The following is a 19,904-nucleotide window of genomic DNA, read 5'->3' on the forward strand; positions in this document are numbered from 1 at the left end:
TAAGTTTTTTGTCTGGTGAGCACTTTTTAAAATATATATATATGCATTGTAAGGACTTCTCTTGACCGTACTTATAAAGTACATACCTGTCTTCACATTTTATTTATGTTACACGCTTACTAAAACCAAATGATGCTGCAGCTGATGTGGGGAAATTTCTTAATACAGCTTTTATTTTTTGTTAGAAAAAGAAATTATTTTCTGCTTTTAATCAGTTTGAATATTGCATGATTTGTCAAGAATGGAATATTGAATTTTGTTTTGTCTTCATATTAAAAATTCTTACAATGACATTTCCAAGGTCATCTATTGTGAAAATTCATGCTACTGTATAATTCAGATGATTTGCATTTAGTCAATTGCTTGCTGTTTCAGAACTGTGTTGTTGTTGTTATTTTTGTTATTTTTCAAAAAATTATTTTGTAGCTGTTAGATTCTACCATGTTAATTTTGTAACTTACACTTTAATATGTTTTCTGTATGTTGTATAAGATAAAAATTGATTCAGCTGCAGTCTTTACCAATGCAGGGGAAAGTATTTCACGTGGTACAAATATGTACAAATAGGAGCTCCTACCGCTGTTTTCAATGATTAGCCTGTAGCTTAGAAGTGTGCTCGCAGTTTAATTTGTTTAATATGAACATGAAGAGTGGGGGGTGCGGTGACACAGTGGGTTGGGCCACAGTCCTGCTCTCCGGTGGGTCTGGGGTTTGGGTCCCGCTTGGGGTGCTTTGCAGCAGACTGGGGTCCCGTCCTAGGTGTGTCCCCTTCCCCTCCGGCCTTACACCCTGTGTTACCGGGTAGGCTCCGGTTCCCCGCGACCCCATATGGGACAAGCGGTTCTGAAAATGTGTGTGTGTGTGTGTGTGTGTGTGTGTGTGTGTGAACATGAAGTGGGGGGGTGCAGTGGCACAGCAGGTTTGGCTGAGTCCTGCTCTGTGGAGGGTCTGGGGCTCGAATCCTGCTTGGGGTGCCCCACGATGGTCCGGCGCCATGCCTCGGGCATGCCCCCCCCCCCCCAAAAGGTGACAACAACTGAAAATTCCCAAATACAATTTGATGTGTGTGAACATCAAGTTGTATTCAGGAATTTTCAATTGACGTCACCTTAGCCTATGAATGTTAGTGCTGTGTGCACACATACCATGAATCAGCATTAACTCTCCACAAGCATGACCCCTTAACTTCATGCTGAAAATTATATTAATGTTTTTTGCTGAAACAACACAACATTCATGCACTGTGTCAGGAGAGATCAGATGTTAAGAGTAGTTCTCTTGCTGCCTGCCAGTGCAGTGTACTGATGTGCATTTTTCTGTAAGCATATTCGTCATACTTCTTGTTGATGGTTTTCACATGCTTTTTTTTTTTTAATTAATAGATTTTTTAAAAAAAATAGAAAATCCATTGAAACAGTTCTAGATTTCATAAAAAACTGCACTGTCAAACTAATGTCCAGTTTGAGGTGTTCGGTTGTCTCTGATGATGTCACCTCGACTGATGATGAAACATTTGCAACCTAAATGCCATGCTCGTTGAACAACCAAACACCTCAACCATCAACCCGAGCTACGAAGACCATCAATATTTTCTATGATCTTCAATGTCCAGTTTCTTTATAAAAATTTGTGCGTAGCAAAGATGAAGCTGTAAGAGATAAGACAAGTCATTTAAAAGATATTTGAGAAGGAAAAAACATACTGACATGCACTGAAGCCACTGTGGTTTGTTTTGAAGATGACAAACAAACAAAAATATATATTTTCCACTCGAAGTATCAAAAAGATTTCTTGTTTGAAACCGTATTCAGACTTGTATGTGAGTAGTCCCACACTCTTGAAAACCTAAATATGATATTACCAGGACATAACTAGATCCTCATTTATTTATTCTTCTGTCGCAGCTGATTATTGTGTACTTCAGCGGTGTTTACTGTCACTGGTGACACAAAGCAGAGGCTATATGTATGTTACAGTACTACTGATAATGTAGACAACATTAAATATGCTGCTAAAAAGACAACTACTGACTTGACTCTGTAGAAGAACATATTAAGTCTTTTTTTTAGAAAAAATATATTTTGCAAAATAAGAAACAATACATATATATTTTATGACAATACAAATACTAAATAATTAACATACCAGCTTTTAGCTTTAAAGCACAATAGAAAATATGATTTGCATTTAAGACTACTGCAAGAGTCTACTGCAACTGCCATCTGATGTATGCGTACAAAATGAGTATCCACACAGCTTCAGGAACTTTAGAATGTGCTAAGACGAGATACTAAGCCAAAATATCCTAAACAAAAAGACTTTGATAACAATAGGTACATTTTATATTTTTTCTAAACATAACAGCCTGCAATGGAGATCTTTAAGCCTCTGCTGAATTGTGTTTATGTATGTGCATGTGTGTGTGTTTGTATGTGCATTTTATGTCATTCATTAGTACTTCATCTCTGGACTACCAAGTTATTTTGCATCACACTGAATTGTGCTTAAACAATTTTCACTGAGCATGTATTTTTGTGTGTATATGTGTATATGTGTAATTTTAACACAATCTCTGTTTGCTTACAACATGTAAATGCTGTTTTGTCTTCACATCTAAATTTGGTCTAAACAAAACAACAAATCAAAGTAAAATAAGCAATATCAAACTGCTACCACCATACCTTCTTTTAACAAAGTAGTTGTGACTACATCATGTACAAAGAAGGACCCATTGTTATCTACTGTATTTAAATAATTTTGTTTCATTAGTCCGTTATGAACAAGCAAGTACAAATCACACTGATAATTGGTAATACAAACATTTCTATAAAGCTGGACTAAAAGCTTGCAGAATTGATATAATAAATTTGTCCATCCATTATCAAACAATATTGTGTATTAAAAGTATACATTAGTATTAATTAAATCATTTTTAGTCTTGTAATTCCTCCTATTATACATATATCTAGGAAAAAAAATGCATTTTTGTTATTGTTCATGCCTTTTTGTTTTTATCAGTTTTCATCCTAATGTTAGGTATCATATTATTCGATTGCTGTTCTGGGTGGGTCTGGGGTTCGAGCCCTGTTTGGGGTGCCTTGAGATGGACTGGTGTCCCATCCTGGGTGTGTCCCCTCCCCCTCCAGCCTTGCACCCTGTGTTGTCGGCTTAGGCTTCGGTTCACCACAACCCAGCTCGGGATAGCGGTTGTAGCGGTTGTGTGTGTTCTGTTGAGTCTCCAACATAGTGCCCTGTACACATTAATATTCTTTTGGTTGCCCTGTCCATACCAAATTATCCATGTTAGTTATCAAAACCAGTGCTAATTGTCTAAATTCCTATATTTTTGGTGGTCACAGCTGAAAAATCATGAATATATAAACACTCAATAGACTGTAAACTCACGACCCACAAAATCATAAACCTGTTAATACAAATAGTCAGCCTGTGTCAACATTACAATGTAAATGATGTGGAAGATTATGAAAGCTATACTTTCCACTAAGAATAAAAATGTGTCTCCTTTTTTTTTTTCTTTTTCACATTTTTTCAGATGATCTCTAATATCTGGTTCACCCCAGCAGAACAAACAATTATGTAAACATGACTCAAGAGTCTTTCCAGGTCCACGGTCAAGTGTCCCTGTCTCCCTCTGACATTAGGTAGAGATCTTCCAATATTCTGAAACGTGGACCCCAGTCTCTGAGGTAGTCATAATTCTGCTCTGAGTCTGAAGAGTTTGTCTCCAGGGAGCTTAGGGAGCCAACCACAGAGCCACGCCCCTCATAACCATAGATCTGAATAGAGTCATATGGGGGCGCAGTGGGGTCATTGTCTGCCTCGTGGAGCCGCACAGTGATAAAAGCATCCACATCAACTCCATTGGAGCCGGTATCCTGTCCCTGTCTAGGAATGAACTGCAGGTCCGGCTTGATGTCCTTCCGTGGCAAGTAGCTGTTGACACCGTCAGGGTTCTGTAGTGTAGCAATGTCGAAAGCCTCTGTGTCCTCCTCACCGCCGCCCTCGTCATCATATCGGATGATGTTCTCTCTAACATCCTCTTCGTCTTTGATGATGAGTGGTTCATTTTTGTGGTTGCGCAGCGTCACGTAGAGTACAATGATGACTAAATTGTAAGGCAACAAATAATAGTAAAAAAGGTTAGATGGCACTGGAGCACACTGCTTAGTAGAAGTCAATATATATATATATATATATATATATATAATATATGTGTGTACAGTAAGTAATTAAAACAGTAAGGTGGTATCAATACATATTAGTCATACTTAGAAACAAGGTGTTTGAAGATCAACTAACTAAATTCCTGACAAAATTAGGCAGTAAACTAGCAGCAGTATCTAGGATGGGGGACAAACTGAAAAATATAAACTAAGCTGGTAAAATACATCAAATAATGATCAATAAAACCATCCAGGAAACAGTAAGTGACAACTATAATAAATTTTTTGTGATTCATACTGAAATCAATATATTAATAAAAGAATTCTGAAATGAATTTAAAAATAATATACAAATTTAGGGGGGCGCGGTGGCGCAGTGGGTTGGACCACAGTCCTGCTCTCCGGTGGGTCTGGGGTTCGAATCCCGCTTGGGGTGCCTTGTGGCGGACTGGCGTCCTGTCCTGGGTGTGTCCCCTCCCCCTCCGGCCTTACGCCCTGTGTTGCTGGGTTAGGCTCCGGTTCCCCGTGACCCCGTATGGGACAAGTGGTTCTGATAATGTGTGTGTGTGTGTATACAAATTTATTAATTAGCTTTTTGTATTTTCACTTTGCTTTGGTGTTACCACTTTGTTTCTTCCGTGTTATAATTTCTATTTGTGTATTACCCCGGTGATTTGAAAATTGCCACTTTGATATTCATTTTATTCTACCATTTTGTGTTTTACTTTGCTTCTCGTTTTCCCACTTGTTTATGAGAGAGAAAACAACACTTTCATTCTGGAATCCCATATCAGTGACCAAAATTTGGACACTCCCCTGTGGAATCTTGGGAAAAAGGAAGAACATTCATTGGCCATTTACTGAACATTTACACCCACCCTATCACAGTCCTTATCCTCCATACCTTCCCAATGCAGCAATGACATTTTTAAAAAATTAACTAACAAACTTTAGCTGCGCTACATTAATGGACAGGGCATTGGGAGAGACTAAAAATGCCTTCATAATGTAGGCTAATTATGTTCATTGCACTTGGAAGGCACTAATTTGCTTTTTACATGACACTCTTTGTCCTCAGTCGCATACTGCCATGTCATAGCCTACTAATGTAGGTCTAATGCAAAAATTTCTATAAATAAATATATTCAGCTGTGTCCATGTTTTGAAGTGTTCAGCTTGCAAGAGCACGTACCTAAGAGTAAGATCACACAAGCAAGAATAGCTATCAAAGCTCCCATGCTTATTCCAATAGGCAAAACAAAGGCTTCAACATTGCAGGACTGCACAGCGCCGTCATTGCTGCAACCACACACCCGAATGGTGAGTGTGTTGGTGCTGCTCAATGGAGGGTTTCCATTGTCACTGATGACGATGGGCAGAAAGTACATCTCCTGCTTCTGCCGTCGAAAGGCGTCATGCTTAGCTACAACGCTGATGGAGTTGTCTGGATAAAGAGACAAAAGGGAACTCACATATATGCAGAAACTCCAAGACTAGGTTAATTCTATTTATAAATTCTCAGAGCTAAATATTTAAAATAGTCTTTAGCATGTACTTATGTAGCCACATCAATACAGTCATTTTACAACTATTGCATACATAAGTCACACTCTTACAAAACAGTCTGTGTGAATTTCTTTGGACCTGTGTAAACCAACAGTGCAGTTTTATTTGGTTTTCCTTTGTTGTGACAACACATTATTTATAGAAGTAAAATTCTGCATATTAATGGATTTTATATTTCAGTGATAAGTAGTTTTGACCATTTACATTTATTTAGCAGACACTATCTCCAAAGCAACTTCCAATGGATTCTATGTCGTGTTATCAGCCCACACACCTTATTCACCAAGGTGACTTACACTGGGTCACTCATCCATACATCAGTGGAACACACTCTCTGTCACTCACACACTATGGGTAAACCTGAACAGCATGTCTGTGGACTGTGGGAGGAAACCAGAGCACCCAGAGGAAAGGCATGCAGAAGTAAGGAAAACATGCAAACTCCACACAGACTGAACAGGGATCAAACCCACATCCTCTTACACCATGCAGGCAGTGTGAGACAGTAGCACTACTCACTGCACCAGTAGGCCACCCATAAATGTAACAGTAATAACAATAAATTTAATATTGCCAAGTGCCAGCCACTAAGATAATTATAGTGCCGTTAGATTATTTGTAGGGAAAATTATGGATACTTCTTAAAAATTTTGAAATTAATATTTAAATTAACTGATTGATTGATTGATTGATTGATTCATTCATTCATTCATTCATTCATTCATTCATGGATTTCTATTAAAGTATAAAATAATGATTGATGCAGGTGTTGCTTTTTTTATCAATGTGGTATCTGAAATTTAGTGATTCCAGAGAAACACCACTCCCTCAAGTGCCACTAGCTCTCTGTAGCATCTATAATAAAGTCCAATGTTGATTGTGCAGCTTTCCATTCTCACTGCATTAAAACTTTACACGTGGTCCTATACAGTTCATAAACAGGGAATGAATTTGGAGACACATTTCTAGTGCTTTTTCATACACCTGCAGAGAAATGTAAATTGATATTGTATGTTGAGATGAAAAGCACAAAAACAAATGGTGAAGGTGTGGCCAAAGACTCTAAAGCTGCAAATAAGTGAAATCATACTTCAATCAAGTGGATAACTACAGACGGATAATTTTAATACATATATGATACAGTAGATGTGGAAAATAGCTGCTATGCCTCCCCACCGCACGCCTTATTTTATGGCCCATTAGTTTCTATTAGAATAAGCAAACTTATTGATGTGTGTGACAAAAGGGAGTACTGCAGAACGGTGGCAAAAAGGGGAAAAAAAATCTTTGATGCACACATTTTTCATAACACAATGCTCATGAAAATATGGCATTATTAACATTAAAGCAAAGGCTGAAAGATCCTGAGAAAAAAATTAAATATAAAAAAGACCCCCTCAGCCAACCTAATAAGGGCCTAATAACTTAATGCATTATTAGAAGGAGAAAAATGCAAAGTGAAAGTTCAGAAACCTTCTAGAGCTAGTTGTAAGTTCTAGAAGCAAATGAACATTCAGTCTGACTTTTCAAACCACTAACATATCCATCCAGTTGTTTTATATGAGCCAGAAGGTTCATTTTGGGATATGTTTTTGGAGTTCAGCTGCTTGAAAAGGAAAAAAAGAAGAAGAAGAAGAAGAAGAAGAAGAAGAAGAAGAAGAAGAAGAAGAAGAAGAAGAAAATCAGACAAATCAATTCAAGGTTAAATATTTTGTTCAAGAGTACCACAGCTAGAGCTCGGGATCAAACCAATGTCCTTTGAATCCAAAGGCAGCGGTTCCAACCACTGCATTACCTGCTGTCCCACTAATACAGCAAAGAATGTGATATAAGACTTTACTGCTGGGGAATGGTAGGCCACCATATTTTTCCCCAATCAGCTTCACAAATATGCAAAATACATGGGGAACTCACAGTGGGCTGAACCTCCTGATTAAGGAGCGTTTAAAACTCTGTCTCTCTTAATTAAGTTAACTGCCGCTCACATACAGTGCTCCATGGGTAATTGTTACAAGATATACAATTGCAATAAGATGGTACTGCCCCCCACCTGAGTCATTACAAGGGAATCTGTGTTGTGCTTCTACCTTGCAATCAAAGACTACAACAGTGGAAATAAGTCAGTAAGCCGCTTTTCAATCAATTCGTATCATCAAAAAATCAATAGCTTGCATACTTACTGTATTATTTCTCTAAATTTCACAAGATTAGTTGATGCAATCTACCCATTAGTATTCCCAGCATGCTCATCATCTTCAATTATGGATCTAGATACATTACAGGAAATAGCTGATATTGTAATCCGCTCTCTGACCATGACATTCTGAGGGTTTGGCAGCATGAAGCTACCTTGTGAAATGATGATTACATAGGTTGCTTTGATCTCAAAGCACTTCACACGATGGAGAACAGCCCTCTGAATAGTGATATTAGCAGGAATGGAAGTTGAACGTGGTAGCTGTATACACACCCATTCCTAACTCACAAACATTCAAATTATGGGTTTCCATTTCTGCTAGACCATTGAATTTATACCTTCAGATATTATTAATTAGAATATTATCATATATGCAAACATTTCCATTCAAATATGACAGAAATTTTAGTGAACATTTTTGGCCAGCACCCCATTTTGATTTGGCCCTCAGCAGTCCAGTGTTTATATCCCAGTGGGAACAAATGCTCTAGCTCTCTCAAGAAGTTCTTTGTGCTGTTTATTGCAATTATTTACTGCAAAAAATCAAACAAATTTGAATGGTTAACTAAGCTAATCAACTTCTTGCCTTTCTGTTTTCTTTAATTAGCTAACTTGTAACTAGATTATTTATTATGTTTAGGATTAATTAATTAGGATTACTTGGGTACTGCCTGAAATGAGTATGAATTTTCTCCAGAAGAAAAAATGGTTTTTGACATTTTAGTGTTACAAATTTTCACAAAATGAACGAATTTCGAGGAATGAAGTACATTTGTAAACCAAAGTATTGTGGGAAGCATGCTTAAGCCTTAGGTATGCAAACACTGGAATACCATTGTAGCTGTGCAGTTTCTTATTCCCGTACACTCCTATCCACTCATATCCAGCAATATTTACTTCTGTAAATTTTTAATGAAAGTGTTTTGGTTTCTGAATGATGACTCCAAACTTCCAGATCTTCCTCAGAAATGCTTTGTTGTTCTTTGACTTCTAGGAAAAAATCTAGGGGATTAACTTCTCGTTCCCAATAAATCAGGTGGTGTTTCATTCCAAACACAGCCAGCAGCTTATATTCTGCAGAAGGGGGAGCCAGATGAAGATTCTTTACTGAGAGTCTTTTTGAAAATATTATGAAACATGAAGCTGTGGACTGAGTCTCACCAAGCGCAATAGAGGACAAAGAAATCCACTTAGCCTCCTCATCATGGTATTTAGTGCGACATGTTTAGTGCCATCTGCTGCATTATAGCAGCCTTAGAAGATGCTTTACTGTACACAGAGTGCAAGGAACAGGCTCATTTTCTTCCGAATGATATATGTGGTATGAATTTCTGATACTGTCGGCTGTAAGAGAACTTGTTCACAAAGCACCTCTATTAGTCTACAGAAAATAGAAGTAATTTTACCTATGTTGTTTTTTATTGTGAAATTTGGATTGTTTGACATTTCTGGCACCAGGCTGTAGATGAAAAAATGTCCATTTCGCTGGTCATCCTTGTCAATGGCGCTGACAGTCTGAATCACCTGAGGAGAAACACAGCACAATGGCAACTCAAAAAAAGGAATAAGCATGCACTACTTTGTTCTGCTCTTCATATGAAGCTAAGTTGTATTTACACTTATTAGTATTATTATTCCCTAAGTATTTGATTTTTAATTTCATAGTAGATGCAAATCAAATGATGGTGGATTGGATGCACTCGCCTGGCCTGGTTTCCCATTTTCACAGAGAAAAGCCTCATTGTCACTGGAAAACTCTGGTGCGTTGTCATTTATATCTAACACCTTAATTGCGACGACAGCCCGAGAGATCTGACTGTGGTTTCCTGACACAAAGACACAGGGGAACAAATTAGCAAAAGTGTTTGTTTGTTAATACAAATTAGGCTATTGTTTGTTTAACATACAAAAAAAGGTAAATTTCTTACCATCTTCACTCAAAACCAGTTACACAATGTGTCGCGACTGAGAAGCAGTAACAGTTTATTATTATTATTATTATTATTATTATTATTATTATTATTATTCGTGTTCTTTAAAGAAACCATTAATTTTTATAATGAATGATGTTTTCATTTTATGCCTTAAAAATAAGGACAGAGTGACGATGAGCTCAAATCTTTGCCAGAAAGTATGAAAAAAAGAAAGACCTGGGAATACTAAGACTTGGCAATAGACATGAAATCTAAAATCCATTAATTTTATAATGATTACTTTTTTTTATTTTTTGAAATTTATTTGCGACTTCATGTGGTTTTGTTCGACACAGAAGTAACACAGTGGATCCATTTAACATCTTCCTGTTTTAATTTCTTATGACAATATGTTGCTTGATTTACATTGGAAACCATTAATGAAATGTCTTACATTTGAGCAACATTAATACAGTACAAAAAGTTGAGGTAGACAATTTCAAGCTTTATAAGCTAAGTATGTCCTACTGATATAGAAGTACAAATGAATTCAGTTTTGCACCTTATTCATTTTTCTTTAATATGCTCCAAAGACTTTCTTCTTTCTATCCATTTAGTTTGCTCATTCCTAAAAGTTGTTTTATCTCCTTTGAACACGAGCAAAATTGTGCTGAGTTCTGGTGTGGCTGTTTGTTGCAAATATCTCTTTGCACTTCAGTTGTACAAATTACTGTTCAGCTCAGTCACCAGTAAAAGGATAAATGAGTTTTTGGTCTTATGGATCCAAACAGCAATTATGTCTAAAATCAGAAGCATCTGGGAGAAGAGTTGTAGAATTGAGGAGGGGGGGAAAAACTCAACAAAAACTGGGGTGTTGTTATGGATTTTAAAACCAATATAAGAACTAGAGAAAACTTATTTCACCTCTAATAATGAATTAAAATGGGAATACATTTTTATAAGGGCAATGTTCAGAAGCTGCATTTGGATCAAATGTTTTTAACTGCAGTTAGATGTAGGAGGGGATAAAAAGAACAAATAGATATACTGTAGGAGAGCAGCAGGAGAGCATAAATAAAGGCTTACATTTACATTTTTACATTTATTAATTTAGCAAGCACTTTTCTCCAAAGCAATATCTACATGTCATAGAAAATAGAACACAGTACAATTTGTTCACTACATTAGGAGAAAGAGAGACACAGTTGCAGACGTGTGATTCTTAAGTACAGTTCGTTTGTGTCTTTCCACCATATGCACCAACGGTCATCACGCAAGTAGCTACATAAAACCAGAATATCGATGATTCCTGATCACATTCCTAGTAGTTTTTTTTTTTTTTTTTTTTTGACATACATATAAACATTTACATTAGAAGAGTAGCTGCGTAAGGGTTTATCTTAAAGTTATAGTGCACGAACTTTTATACCTTGCATGAACTTAAGACATCATGGGTGAAGTCAGTCTGGAAAAGGTGAGTTTTAAGACCCTTTTTAGAGCTTAATCTATAATTATAAGTAAACAAAAATGGATATAGTTAAAATAGAATATACTTACTGACTTCTGTAGCTGTCACTGTGATGTTGTGCCACATGTCTGTCTCCCTGTCAAGTGGTTTGGCCAGAGTTATCTTTCCATCATCAACATTGATATTGAACTGCCTTTCAAGGTCTGTATGGCGATCAATGAAGTACCTGGTAGAGAATAATCATCCTTAGTGGAACAAACAAATTGTCAATCTGGCATGTAATACACAGTTTTTTAACCAAAAATTCCATGAATAACCATCTAAATGCACCTAATTCATGTTCTCCCTGCAGCGTAAAGTATGTGCTAAAAACTTTAAACTACAGTAATCAGTCACCTTATGGTCTATGAAATGAGCTAGAATTGAAAACTAGCCTTTTAGGATAATTTCTATATCTTGGTGTTTGGTAAAATGAATGAAAAAATAATTGAATGAAATCTTATTAATTCCACAGGAAAATTCCAATTGGTTGCTACAGTATATAATAAACAACATACATACCCATATATGACACATACATACATACACATACACATGCATGCACACATGCATACATACATACATACATACATACATACATTCATACATACATACAGTGATGAAATAAAGATGAATGAGTAGATAAGTAAATAAATAAGAAAGAATATTCATACACAAGAAAGAGCAGGGTGAAATGAGGACATGTCCCTATAAGCATGTTCTTTTCAATGAACGCCTTTTAAAAGAAAGAAGAAGATAGAACATAAATTACAGTAAAAATAACCCCATCCATTTCAACCCCTTTACATGAATGTGATCTGTCCTAGTGAGGTCACCTAGACATGAGCCTTCTTTTTCAGGCTCTAGCTACCAGAAACCAATGAATTGATGTCTCATTGCTGTAATAAACTGAGAATGAAAATTAGGGGACATAGAGCAACACAGAGTAATGGAAATCAGAGAGGGGCTGAAAACTGAGAAAGGCCTTCTTGGGGGAGATACACACACACACACACACACACACACACACACACACACACACACACACACACACACACACACACACACACACACACCATTTTCCAGACGGCACACAGACAGCAGAAAGCACCGGGGAGCATGTTCCAGGAGAGTGAGAACATTTGATTCTGCCGTGACAGGTTGACAGTACACCGTGCGATAAACCCCAGAAATTTCTGCGAGAAATAAAACCCTTTTGAACATTAAAAAGGAGCTATGTAGCTGAACAAAAAGTTAATTAAATATTCCCTGGGGGTGATCGTAAGCAAATTTGTAAATTAGCTTTTTTTTCTCATATTTATCATCACTGACATAATAGTTTTAATAGTGATTTTAACACTTTTCTTCTTCACTCCATTGACAGCTGTAAAGCTGGTTTTATCTCAGTTGTAGTTTAATGACGATTAACTTGGAATAACCATTTAAAATATATTACAGGCAACAGTCAAAGGTTTATGACATGTTCCATCAATATATTGGTCTTACACATATTGTGGCATGCAGCACTGTGGGTTTGGATGGGCAAAGGATACACAGACAGTGTTCATGACAAACATTTATCAGAACACTAGCACACAGGAAAATGGTGCTCTTGGACTGAAGACCCCTTTTCTTTCAGGACCTGCACCTCAAGCAAACCTTTTCCAACCTGCCTATCACCCATCAAGGTTTTCTCTCTCTTGCTGGCAAACACAGTCACCCCATTACATTACCTGTAAGACCCCCCAGTAGTTGAACACTTACATTTTTCCCATAATTCAGCTATTTACAGTAAACACAGGTCCTGCTCAAACTCTCGGTAACATGCACCATTACAATATATATCTTGTGTTCAGGTTTATATTATTTACATATTATATACATTTTATGTGTGTGTGTGTGTGTGTGTGTGTGTGTGTGTATCTTGTGTTCAGATTTGTCATTGTTTTCCTAAAAGATTTACTTATCACATAAAGCCTATACATCATGCCATTGTGTGATCATTGAGTTAAAAATACAGAGAAACATTTCCTTGGGTATTGTACCTTAAGAACTTTATTCAAAGTTACAACAGCAGTGTCCCTTCTGGGATATGAACTTGCTATTGACTGGTCTAGTTTTGGAGCTGCTGCTCCACACAGTAATAAATAATAAATGTAAAGGTCTTGCCATTGAATGGGATTTTTGCTGAAGCCTTTCCGTGCAGTACAGAGAAATTGCTTTTCCTTTCCTCTGTATCTCTTTTGGAATTAAGCATAATCCTGTTTAATAACAATTGATAGAACTGATTAAAGCTTTGTCTAGGAGTATTTCATAAAAGTTTAGTTATTTGCATTTACTTTTCAAAATGATACACAAACTGATGGTAAATCTCACCATAAAGTAAATAAGTAAGTAAATAAATTTCTGGGGGAAATGATGGAGTGACCATCATCTCACCACAAAGTAAATAAGTAAGTAAATAAATCAGCAGATGTAAAACAGAAAGTAGGCAGCTGAACAGAATGAAAGGTTGATATTCTGTTGATTTTCTATGCAATGTGCTTCTCACACACTGGCCTGTGTGTTGCTGGACCTCCCAACAGGGTGCCAGCTACCCTGACCTCTACTCCACCTTGGGAGATCACAAGGAATCCCATGTCTTCTCCTCAAAGGCTTTTAAATTAAAATGTTTGTCTTGGTGTCTGTCTTCTTCTGAATTATAATGTATGAAATATGTCAGCCAGGCAACCCTTCCACTCTACCCACCCCACTTGTCCTGTGTGGACTCAGAAAGGTCCAGCCTGACTGATCTCACATGGTATAGTTTATAATCCAAGCAAAACTGAGCTCTGTTGGAGGTGAGGGGGAAAAGATACGTTTTGAATCCATTTTACAGGAAATAATTATTGCGGCATTTACAATATGTTATTACAAGTGAATGCATTTTGATGCCCTGGAAAGTGATGGCCAACACCACTCCATCCACAGTGCAAGAGGTGTATATCTGAATGGAAAAGGACAACATGAATCATTCATTTATTCATTAACTGTACAAAATAAAACAGAGCAGCAGCATAGGAACAATGATCCATTTCAGAGAGACAACTTAAAATGCTTTTGGGAAGAGGGAGGTAGGTTCATAACAAAAGTGCCACAAATGAAAAACAGCAACAGGGGAAGCTCCCGTATCATTGGCATCATAAAGTGATTTCCCCAGTTTACCCTTGCCCCTTTATTGGAAAAGTTGTTGGGCAAAATGACTCACGATTATCAGGAAGTCGACGGGAAATCAGGGGTGGTTTCGCCTGGTGGGCACTGAATGAAATAGGGGTGGCAAACCGAAAGAGTGGCTCTGTTAGCTGAGTAATTGCATTACTGTTATCTCGCTAATGAGAGTAAGCTAAATAAAGGGTGGCAGGTCTTTTTTGTACGAGTCAGGAGACACATTAGTTGTTCAAAACCTATACATACAGCAGATATCATTGGTACACAGCACATGGTGTACCACAAATGTTCTTTTTGGAACTAGATATATGTATTTTTATAAGAAAAATGTGATGTGGGTCTAGTTTGTTCAATTTAAACAAACAAGCAAACCAACAAAAAAATAAATCTGCATTGGTTTAATTTGTTTTAAAACCTTGGGGCTGTTAATGTCACCTAATTGAGGCAGTAATAGATGTAGCTTATCATGAAAGAACACTGCATTCTATAGTGCAACAATTTATTTGTATTGACAAGCTGCAGAGAAATGAAAGAAAATGTCAGCCTATATCAGGGCTGTTAACCTTAAAGCTGTGTTCTAAAATGAAGTACAACACTTTTATAGTTGCAGGACACCATCATTTAATTCAGCAGATATGGTCTGTATATAAATACTTCATTCTGAAAGTTCATAATTTTTTTTTCTTTCCAGTGACATTTTGGAAGAAGAAGAAAGAAAGAAAGAAAGAAAGAAAGAATCCAACTTTTTCTTGGTAAATTAAGATTTCTTCCTCTAAATTATTATTAGTAGTAGTAGTAATATTATTTTATTGGTGGTATTGTTGTTAAGGGGGGCGCAGTGGGTTGGACCGGGTCCTGCTCTCCAGTAGGTCTGGGGTTCGAGTCCCCCTTGGGGTGCCTTGCAGCGGACTGGCGTCCCGTCCTGGGTGTGTCCCCTCCCCCTCCGGCCTTACGCCCTGTGTTGCCAGGTAGGCTCCGGTTCCCCGCAACCCCGTATGGAATAAGTGGTTCTGAAAATGTGTGTGTGTGTGTATTGTTGTTATTTATCTTGAGGAAAATGCATTAGTTTAAAGGAAAATGCATGAGATTAATTAGATTAGATTAAATTAAATGCATTAATTTCTATTGTACAGGCAGGCCCCAGATTACAAACAAGTTCTGTTCCTAAGTCTGTCTTTAAGTCAGATTTGTACGTAAGTCGTATTTTTGCTGAGATGCACGTCACTTTGGAAAAAAGCGTCTGCTAAATGAATAAAGGTAAATAAGTCGGAACAGTCAGGTATGGTGGGCATCTAAGACGAGTTAGTCAAATGTTTGTCTTAGTATATAGCGTATCGTGTACCGTCCTATGCACAAAAAACATTAAAGAAACACTTGCAGATACACTAAAATTTCTTTAATATAGAGAATACTGTGGCGCGCAACGCCTTGGGTTTGAATGGGGCGAAGAGGGATGCACAGACAGCGTTCATCCCAAACGTTTATTTGAACACCGGCACACAGGGAAATAATGCTCTCAGGCCGAGGACCCCGTTACCTCCAGAACCTGCGCTTCTAGCCAGCCTTCCCAGCCTGCTTAGCACCCTCAGACTCTCACTCAACACACTGGCAAACACAGCCACCCCATCATTTCCCCCAGAAGTGCCCCCAGTGGTTGTACACCTACATATCACATTTTTCCCCATTGTGCAACTATTTACACCAAACACATTTTCCCGCCTAAACACCGTAACGTGAGACTTTACATAGCCCTCCGTCAAAAAGAATAGCAGCTTCCCCGCTGCTGCCTGCCCCACAAATTTCCCAGTGTCCAGATCTGTCCCAGCTCCGTGGTCAGTGGCGAGCACTCCTCTTGTGTCTCGGGTTGTCTCGCCGCACCTCTTGCTGCTCGGCCATCTTTCAGCGGAGGACCCAGGCAGGCCTCCCTGCTTGCCGCTCTCGCCATAGTCCCCTCATCGCATGCCGAGTCCACCGCGACGCTCAGGAGACTGGCTCCCTCTTGTTGCGCAGCCCTCCTGCATTCACAGCGATTGCTCCGCCGCTCTGCGCTAACCTTGGAAAGCTCACTGGGGCGCCAGGCAGGCTGGGCACTTTCTTCATGAAAGTGGAGAAATCACATTGGCAGGTTCACTCACCTCGACCACAGAGTATTGTCTGTCTATAGACGAGGTACGCTGCTCCATGACGTCCAGCATGTTATCCGACCTCCCTGAGAAAGTGTAGCTCTGTGCGGGGCGGCTTTGTCCAGCACCTGTGTTCACCGGCGGTCCGCTGCTTCTTCCTGCCGCTCCCACCGTGAGCACAGGGTGACCCGACTCAACCTGCTCGCCCCTCTCTAGCGGCACCTTGCAACTCTTCTCCGCCACGGTGTGCACTTCCCCGGGGTCCCCTTGGACACCCACGCTCCAGAACAGCTCCCCTGCCTCAACCTCCACAGTCGCAGGCTTTTCTTCCGCTGGATGCTATTCATTTGTCCCGCTGGCTTCTGTCCTCGCACCATTTTCCCTTCCTTCGTCTTCGGTGTTCAGTTGCTTTCAAATCCAGCTTCTCATTATCCTGCCCTATCCCACTCTAACACCATGCCCTTGGTCCTAGGACCCCATTTCCTCCTGGACCTGCTCTTCTAGCCAGCTTTCCCACCCTTCTTAGGACCCCCAGGCTCTCTCTCAACACACTCCCAAACACGGTCACCCCTTCATTTCCCCTAAAAGTGCCCCCAGTGGTTGTACACCTACATTTGACATTTTTCCCCATAATGCAACTATTGACACGAAACACATCTTCCCACCTAAACAACGTAACGCGGGTCAGTACAGTAGAGTAATAATAATAATAATAATAATAATAATAATAATAATAACAAATGTTACTACAGTATTTGTAATACAGAGAGAGGAGGAGAGAGTGTGTGTGCGCGCGCGTGTGTGTGTGTATAAAAAACATTAAAGAAACTTAAATGTTCACTTTTCCATTGTTTGTTGGCATTTCAACTTTTTCCGATCACTTTATTTTTTCCACTTTAATATCAATGGTGATTGTTTTCCTTTTCTTTGATGCGTCATCATCACTTGCACTGGATTTACACTTTGGTGCCATGGTTGCAGGAGTAAAATCAAACAAATTAAAGCCAAATAGAATAACAGACATGAGACACTGTTAACAGCAACATGGTCTGTGTCATACTGAGAGGGCAGGAGACTGAGGTAGCTGTGTGGACCCAATCATGGGATTTTTATTGTCGGTACACAAGGGAGCAGGTGAGATTCGTGGTCGGGGACAGGCGTGGGTCGGGCAATGGGCAAACACAGGTCTTGGGGAGAATCCGATGTCCTGCTCGAGGAGGTGTTGCAACTGTCAGGAGCCCAGACATCAGGAGCGGAACGAGGGATTGAGGAGAATGAGGGACTTGGAAGGACGGGTAGGTAGTCGATGGTTCACTCGAAAGTGCTGGAAAGACGGGTTTCTGAAATGAGATTCTACAGCCATGGACCTTCGGGGCAAAGTCGTGGGCGTGACAGTCCGACTGAAAAAACTAAGCCTTTGTCCTACCTTCGGCTCACGAGCCAACAAACCGCTGTAGACACATAATGTTTTGATGCTCATTTCAAAGTAGCAGTAGTAGTTATTACGCATCTTTGTATGTACAGTAACTTGAATTTTTAATATAAGAGACTTTACGGGGGGTTCTTAACTACAGGTTGTACGTTCATAACCCAGTGACTGCCTGAAAATGTAATTTCAACAAACCAACGCTAACAATCGCTTGTCCTGAACGGGGTCATGGCAAGCCAGGGTCAAGGCTGGGACACACACACACACACACACACAGGGCGGGATGCTGGTCTGTCACAGGGCACCCCAAGCAGCACTCGAACCTCAGACCCACCACATAGTGGGCACCAGCCAAACCTGCCGCGCCACAACGCCCCAGCTATGTAATTCCACTTGGAAGTAAATGAAATGTTTGTCAAACTCATTTTAGTCCACTTGTATTTTCTTTAGCAAAATCTGTGATAGGATGATCTTTCAAACATTTACATTACATTTTTCATTTAGCAGACGCTTTTGTCCAAAGCAACATATATCTCAGCAAAAGTACAATTTATGCATTACATTAAAAGAAGGAGACATAGCTGCACACATGAAAGTCTACATTTTATGTCAAACATTTTAAAGTGTTCTTGTGGTCAAACATTTTAAAGTGTTCCTGCGGTTTTTACTTTGCTATAAAAATGTGATAATGATTACCACTTACTGCTACAGTGGCCCAGTATTTAGCGAAGACTTTAGTGACACGCTATGCAACAACGTTCCAACTCCTAGTCAACAAAACCTAAAAGTATTTTTTGATCACAATAAAAGACTCCAAAAAAATAAATATTGCATAGTTCCAATAAAAGCAAATTTGAAAAACCAGAAAGCTGAACTGGCCTGTAATAGGAAAATCCTTTAATTTCCTCTCTGCTCTGTGTACTACATAATCTAAAACCTGTTTAGTATTGTCTCTGAATCACAGCAAGTCACTGGAGAGTTCATGAAATGCCAGAGCGAACAGAAAAAAATTACCTGGTTAACCTTCACTGAAGGTGCTCTTGTGATATTTCTTTGCACAACTTGTATAATAAGGACGGAAGAAGAATCACTGAGACTATATTTTCATATGAATTCCTAAGTTCTGCGTTTAAAATCCATCCTTTAAATATGCAGAAATTGCTGATTATAAAAGCATTATATGTATAATTATATATAATTTAATATACATAATGCATACATTTTATTTCTATATACATTATTTTATATAAAATATAAAAAATATCACATATGTGATATTTTATATATTATATTTTATTTCTATATACATTATTTTCTCTGTGTGTGTGTGTGTGTGTGTGTGTGTGTGTGTGCGCGTTTCTATTTATGTTAATGTGTTTAGATTTTGTGCTTGGTTCTACCAGCACTACAAATACTGTTACAAAACAGGTGAATTCAGTAGTAGACATTAGTGTGTTCAGCAGCCTGACAGAGCATAATGTAAACCAGGAGCGGATCAAATGTTATTTCTCACCTGATCGGACTTGCAGCTGCATCTGGGTCCTGGGCAGATACTTGTCCAATGATTGTATTGACGTCAGTGTTTTCGTGCACCTGTAGCAGGTAGCTGGCCAGGGAGAAGACAGGCGGCTCGTCCGAGTCCTCCACCGTTACCCTCACCGTGGCCGTGTCCCTGAAGGGGCTGCCGCTGCTGAATTGTGGGTCAAACCCCACATTGGCTGCTTCAATTTTGAGGGTATAGGATTTTTTGCTCTCAAAGTCTAGAGGCTGTTAAGACA

General features: G+C 38.8%; 1 protein-coding gene across 1 annotated transcript in view; it reads right to left on the minus strand.

The window, feature by feature from the left end:
* Positions 1-3,632: 3,632 nt before the first annotated feature.
* The window catches only part of LOC108926262 (cadherin-8-like), a 62,803-nt gene continuing 46,531 nt past the window's right edge, over positions 3,633-19,904 (minus strand). Inside the window, 6 exon segments of the mRNA XM_018738850.2 lie at positions 3,633-4,126; positions 5,377-5,628; positions 9,354-9,471; positions 9,652-9,773; positions 11,418-11,554; positions 19,640-19,893. Coding sequence (XP_018594366.2) covers positions 3,633-4,126; positions 5,377-5,628; positions 9,354-9,471; positions 9,652-9,773; positions 11,418-11,554; positions 19,640-19,893 — 1,377 coding nt within the window.

The sequence above is a fragment of the Scleropages formosus genome, chromosome 7 (assembly GCF_900964775.1).
Source record: "Scleropages formosus chromosome 7, fSclFor1.1, whole genome shotgun sequence".
Classification (NCBI taxonomy): Eukaryota; Metazoa; Chordata; class Actinopteri; order Osteoglossiformes; family Osteoglossidae; genus Scleropages; species Scleropages formosus.